Source organism: Medicago sativa, chromosome 5, assembly GCF_051527215.1.
Source record: "Medicago sativa cultivar Bolivia chromosome 5, Bolivia_mono, whole genome shotgun sequence".
NCBI classification, from domain to species: domain Eukaryota; kingdom Viridiplantae; phylum Streptophyta; class Magnoliopsida; order Fabales; family Fabaceae; genus Medicago; species Medicago sativa.
In genome coordinates this window covers 65,326,569-65,333,358 of record NC_140753.1, presented here as the reverse complement: position 1 = coordinate 65,333,358, position 6,790 = coordinate 65,326,569, and the positions used below count along the sequence as shown (strand labels likewise).

At 33.9% G+C, this 6,790-nt stretch overlaps 1 protein-coding gene and 1 long non-coding RNA gene across 2 annotated transcripts; one reads left to right on the top strand and one right to left on the bottom strand.

The window, feature by feature from the left end:
• The first annotated feature begins 584 nt into the window (after positions 1-584).
• LOC146924053 (uncharacterized) lies at positions 585-1,220 on the top strand. Its single transcript, XR_015010953.1, has 2 exons — positions 585-677; positions 758-1,220. It is a non-coding gene; the product is annotated as an uncharacterized LOC146924053 (long non-coding RNA).
• Positions 1,221-5,221: 4,001 nt separating this feature from the next.
• On the bottom strand, positions 5,222-6,500 carry LOC146924052 (uncharacterized). Its single transcript, XM_085711820.1, has 4 exons — positions 6,221-6,500; positions 5,885-6,162; positions 5,570-5,827; positions 5,222-5,329 (listed from the first exon to the last, which is right to left on the bottom strand). The coding sequence occupies exons 1-4, from the start codon at positions 6,498-6,500 to the stop codon at positions 5,222-5,224; spliced, it is 924 nt and encodes a 307-aa protein (XP_085567946.1).
• Between the last annotated feature and the right edge of the window lie 290 nt (positions 6,501-6,790).

The window sequence follows — 6,790 nt, the reverse complement described above, 5'->3', positions numbered from 1 at the left end:
CGTAATGTTCAAAAAAGGAATACTAATTAATGACACAATACAATTATATAATGATGTCAATGATAAATGACTAACTTTAGGAATGTTTTAATCTCAACCATTCTTTTTTAATTTGATGGCTCTTATTCATTCTCATCATTCTCATATAGAAATGGCATTCTCATAGTATATGTTCATTCTCATTTAATATCAATCTCTTAATTGCTTCTTTGCACACATTAAATGCTCCTTTGCCATTCATTTCAAATTCGAAAATTCCCTCCTAATTTAAATGCAATTGTTTGACCTTCTCATTTAAGATCAATCTCTTAATTGCTCTTTTGTCACACATTAAATGCTCCTTTGCATTCATTTCAAAATCAAAAATTCCCTCCTCATTTAAATGCAATTGTTTGACCTTCTCATTTAAGATCAATCTCTTAAATGATCATTTTCCACGCATTAAATGTTCCTCTGCCATTCATTTCAAATTCGAAAATTCCCTCCTCATTTAAAGGCAACTGTTTGACCTTCTCATTTAAGAGCAATAGTGCCTCTTAAATCAACATTAAAGTGTTTATTGTTTGACCTTCTCATTTAATAGTCTTGCCTTTTTTTCAAACAAATTCGTCACACATACTGTTCAAACATGGTTGGTCGTCCAGTCCAAGCGTTGCTTTCCTATCATTGCCTAATTGGTATAAATATCGTTTCTAGCTTTTACATATGTTTTGTCGCACACTCTTTCTAATCAAATGTTTTAATTTTTTTCGTGTAGCACCGTTGATCCGTAATCTAGTTAGTGAGATGGACAAGATGATCAATCGCCTACGTTTGAAATATAGGACATACACAATGGAATTTGAAGTTGATTGTGTTAGTATATTACCGTTTCAATATTTCTTTTCTGTCTGAATATTTCGTATTTGTTTCAGTGTTTCGAATAATGACGTTGTTATTGGTTTTATGCAAGGTGCTGGCATGATACCCAACAGTTTTGGGTTAGATTTTGGCGATGAAATTGATAGATACGTTGTTTTGGTTGATAAGAATAATAACGAGTTTGAGGTGGGAGTTGAGAGGATCAATGGTAGCATATTTTTCACGAGGGGGTGGGTTGCTTTACGTGATTTTGGTGATTTTCGGAATTACATTCCTCCTCATTGTATGATTAATGTGGTGCTGTATTATTATATGACTTATCTATCTACCATCATATACATGTTTATCACTTTTTCTTATATGACCCGTGAGATTTCATATGCAATTCAAATGTTATGAAACGACTTGGTTTCTGCAGGGAAGTTGATTTCCTATAAATTTATATAGGGTACAATGTGTTAGTTCAGTAGATAGGATGGTACATAAATCGTATAATGGGTGGAAATTGTAAAGGCCTATATATTGCTGAGAAAGAAAAATAAAATTGCAGAGATAAAAACCATTTGGTAGATTATGATTTATAAAAAATGATTTGTGTTTCATGAAAGTTTTTTTTATAGCTGAGGTGCAACTAAGATATTATAGTTGATGTTAAAGTTACTTATTAGATAAATAAAAACCATTTGGTAGAATTCCTTTCCACGAAAGATTAATTAATGAGTAATCATTTGAACATTAGTTAACAAAAACCTTATACAAGTGCTATAATTCTATTACAAATCGTTTTTATTCATTCTTTAAAGTAGTGATTTCTTTTTAGCATTGTTGTAGTTATACTATTGTAACTCATTTATATTTTGTGTGGTTGTTTTTCTAAATAGTATCTACTTAATAAGTATATAATATGTGTAGTTGTTTATTATTAAGTCATAGTTCTACTTATTCTAGCTTTTATGGCGTTTTGGTCCCTATATTTTTACTCAAACGCGGAATTGATCCCCAATTTTTAAAACACTCAGTTTTTAATGTTCTTTAAGATTTTTAAACTTAAAAAATGGTACGACTAATAGGAGAACTATCTTTTATTTTGGAATAATATGTTGTTCTCTGCAAATATTATAGACAAACGAATTGGACTCTCTTTAGTCAATAACACCCATGCTCGGCGTTCTAGTGTGTGTGTGTGTGTGTGTGTATATATATATATATATATATATATATATATATATATATATATATATATATATATTATGATAGCTGGATTCGGTACTGTTATATCCACCAGCAATGTTGGGAACATCTCTTGCGAAAATCAGAGGAAACATTTAGTTTTTGAGATCAAATGTGTTAAATGCTGACACCTGGTAGGGCAAAAGTCATCCGTTCTTGTCAAGAATCAAGATTAATAAAGAAAAAAGGTACTCTCCACTGTGAAAAAAGTTCGTGTTGTGACCACAATCTTACAAGTATATTAGATTGAAATTTCATTAGGTTAATTTATCATAAGAAAGAGTCTAATTGTACATTTTAAAAGACTATGTAGTCACAATATCAAACTTATAATTAAATTTGGGTCTCAACAACTACAATGTGACCACAGCCAAGGTCGCATCAATTGTATTTACCATTGTTTAATTTGGATATTAGGGCCATCATTACCAGCGGAATGCGACGGGAATACACCTCTTCGCATTGCATGAAAAGTGAAAACTACCAATGTTGATTAAATTTTGAAAATACTGGAGCAATGGTGTTATATGATTTGGTCCATTTAAAACAAATGCTGCGAGGATGCACAATGTGACCCGTGCCCAATTACATCTCTTTGAGATTTGATATTCGTTTTACTATTGGAACCTTTGAAATAAAGTATTTATCGTGCACCAATTATGTGGAATTTGACTCAAAATTGTGGAAATATCTGGAAGTTCGATTTGTAAATTGTGGCAAGGTTTTTAAGTCAGAATGTGGCTGAGTTATCGGAAGCAAAATCGTGCCGCGATTAAAAATTTTGTGGCATGATTTTCGAATCAAGATGTAGTATTGTACTATGTAGGAGCTTTATCGTGATACGATTTAGACAAATTGTGACACAATTTTAACAGGGTGTGAATACTATTTAACGCTTCATTCTTTAATTTTTTTTGGACATGCTTCAAGATAGAGAACTTTGGTAAACCAAAGAATGAAACTTAAGTGTTGAGCGTTTTTTAGAGATTTTTGGGTTGGAAAACATTTCACAAACACGCTGGGTAGTGAGATCTCATTAGAGGAAAGTTAAAAATAGTTTTCTTTAGTGTTTTTTTAGGATTCATTGTGGGTTTGAGTGACTTGAAAAATGAGTAGAAATTAGGATATGTTCTTAATGAGCTTGTAAGATAACATCTTGCAACCTCTTTGCATCACTCATTACATAGTAGATTAGGGAGCTGCTCTCTCCCTCAAATGTAGGATAAATTTATCCAAACTGGAAAGAAAAAAAACAAATATTGGTGCATTGTTTCTCTATTCTTTCTTATCTTTGTTGCATTTGATATGCTTTTGGTGTTGCTTCACACTTAGACCTATGTCTCTTTGTTGTTGTTGCTTGAGGCTACTTTACTCTTGATTACTACTTCCATATTTGCTCCACACATCTAAGTTTATTGATGTGATTTTATTGTTCTAATTCACAACAATTGGCATCCACCTTGGAGCAAAGGGGCAAATTGGTCAAGTGTGTATCATGGGTTCAAAGTAGGACATCGAGAAGTTCAAAGTTTGCCAATTGTCTTTTTATTCAACTTCTCTCCGACTAAAAGAAAGTTAAAACAGCCTCCCAAAGCAATCAATTATATTCCACCACAACACCCGTCCAACCAAAAACTATAGAACCAATCAAGATTTTCGTTATATAATTCATCCGCTTGTAGAAGAAAAGAAAAAGGGAGGTAGGCAAGAAGATACAGCACATCTCCTCAGCTTCTCTCCCTCTCAGTTTCAGGTAACTCTCACACTACTTCTTGTTGTGTGTGCGCGCGCACGCGCACGCGCGCGCGATTTTGTCAAATTATATATAACATGAAGATTTTTGTCTACTGCAATCAATTTACTACTCTTAAAATTTATGAAAAATATTATGAAAATCAAAATTTGAAAAATATTATGAAAATCAATCCATCAAGCTCTTAAGGCCCAATCAATCAAGCTCCTTACCCTTCATCCTTCTGCACGATATGAAAAATATTATGAAAATCAAAATTTGAACCAATATTTGGACAAGAGATAGCTTCTTATATTATCTGTAATAGCGATTAATGACAGAAAGTGTCGGTGCAACTTACAAATAATCTGAGCAAAGTTTTGTTATTTCTTCCTGCAAAATGGTTGTATCAAGCTCCGCAACCTATTTACAATTATACAAGAATAACATTTCAAAATATACACAGAGACAGTAGTCCAAGAAGGTACAAATAACTTTTAACTTATTTATTTATCCTTAATATTAAAGGGTTTAACGAAAATACATACCTTTGTTTGATATATGATGATGGATGTGCAACACAGCAGATCTGAGACTAAGAGGGGGGAGAAGCTGAATGCTAGCAAGAAGAGGACATGAATGTATCCATCGATAAGAGAAGAGTACCGTATGAGGGGTTGAGTGCATATCAGAATTGTTTTTACTAAAACTAACAAGGTTTTCTTTTGCATTGAAATATGTAGCATTTATTCTGATTAGAAATAAACATAAATATGATTGAAGTAGTGATTGATTCGGGATATTAAAAATAAACTTTTTTAGGCTAAAAATTAGGATATTAAAATAAATTTTTTAGGCTAAAACTTTAACAAATCATACCGGGACAACAATCATATCTCTATTATTAGCTTTTTTTTAAGCTAAAAGTAAACTTTTTTTTAAGCTAAAAGTAATTTTTTTTTTAATAATTATATATGATGTTCTCGTGAATTTTATCATACAATATGTGTGTGTGAGTGTGTGTGTGTGTGAGTGTGTGTGCAAGCGTGCGTGTGATTTTGTCAAGTTAAATGTAACATCAAGATTTATATCTACTGCAATCAATTTATCAGGGTAATCAAAATCGGACAGAACATTAAACCAGTGTAGGTATAGGTTCAAAGGTTTAAGGGTCGAATCGGGGTCAGACCGGTGTAGGTAACCATTGCTCCACCCAAACATCCTTGCACCTCGCGTTTTTTCGTCCTCTTCAAGACTTAGCCTTTTGTTGCTACTCTCAATGATTTTGTCCTTTTAGATTCCTTCCTTTTTCAGCTCGCAGTTTTCTTATGTAGCTTTTAGTAGAATAGCTTGCAACTCCACTTTTTCTTTGTTGAGCTGTGCAATGGTTGCTTTGAGCTAATATGTTTCCTCTATTGATATAGGAATAGGCTCGGCGGACCTAGGTGGAATATGAGCTTTGACAATGAATGGTAGTTTCACCTCTTGGACTCTTTCTTTGACCCACTATCGGTAAGTCTCTTTGTTGGTGTCAATCTTGCGTTTCCAATCACTTCCCCTTCTTGTTAACGTTTCCCTAAGCTCGAATAATCTTTTGAAACATCCCATGGTCATTGGCACCCATGTCATTTAACACTAGACATTCTAAATATTTCTCTTCGAGCTTCTCCCACATAGGACGTCCAACTGTCTTAGAGCCAAAATTGGATTGCAATTTTTGCATGCTTTAGACCCTCAGCTGATGACGATTTCTTTGATGTCGAGCTTCGTTGGATACCAACAGATCACGTTTTCGGTAAGAGATGCCAAAAATTGAGACCATTTGTACTTATCCATCTTGTTCATCTGTGATTGGTCCTTGCGCATGTGAGATATGAACCAACGATAGAGTAAAGGGAAACAATAGATAATATTGCCACCTTGCTTCTCGTGACGCATGTGAAGCGTGAAGTACACATTGGCCAAGAGTGCGCAAACTGGTTCTTTGTCTTTCGTAAGGACATCCTAAAAGACACTGATTGCAGCGAAATAATCAAAGTTTTCAGTTGATAGGAACAGTACCAAATCATAAACAAGGAGGGCTAGCACATTGTTGAAGGACTTCATATCTCGGGACACGACAAACTCACGAGCCTTTTTCTCTGGATAACTTTGGAGGAAACCGGGAGCTTTCCCTCTAGTTTTCACATTGCTAGCAAATCTAGACACTTTAATGTTTAGAGCTTCAACCAATTTTTCAACTTTTGGAGGATGGCCAATTTCCACATATGGACCCTTGCCTTTTGGAGGAATTCCCACAATCCTTTCGAACTTTTCAACTGTGGGTGCTAGTTGGAAGTCTTGGAATAGGAAACTTCTCATAGGAGGGTTGTAGAATTGTGCTAATGATGTGTTAGCCTTTTGGAGGAATTCCCACAATCCTTTCGAACTCTTCAACTGTGGGTGGTAGTTGGAAGTCTTGGAATAGGAAACTTCTCATTGGAGGGTCGTAGAATTGTGCTAATGATGTGATAGCGTTTGCATGGACATTGGTGAACAAGAGGTCAAGGATGTCACCATACTTGAAGATAAAAGAACTCTTTAGAATTGTTGTTAACTCGACGCTTAAATCTCTAAGACTTTCCAAATATGGGAGCTCGACTTTCAATGACAGAGTTCTTCTTTTCTCAGATCCCATGTTCAATTTGTTAGACACTTTCAACACAATTTTAGCCTTTTGCAATTCCTTGAAACAAACTTGTATATTAAGGAAATGATTTTATACACTTGGATGCAATGCATGTATGCTTTGTGTGAGTATGGATAATTGGGAAATAAAACTTAAAGGGAAGTAAACTTTTTTTTAGCTATTATTAGGACAACAATCATATCTCTATTATTAGCTTCTTTTTAAACTAAAAGTAAACTTTTTTTTAATAATTATATATGATGTTCTTCATGAATTCAATCATACAATAGGCGTGTGTG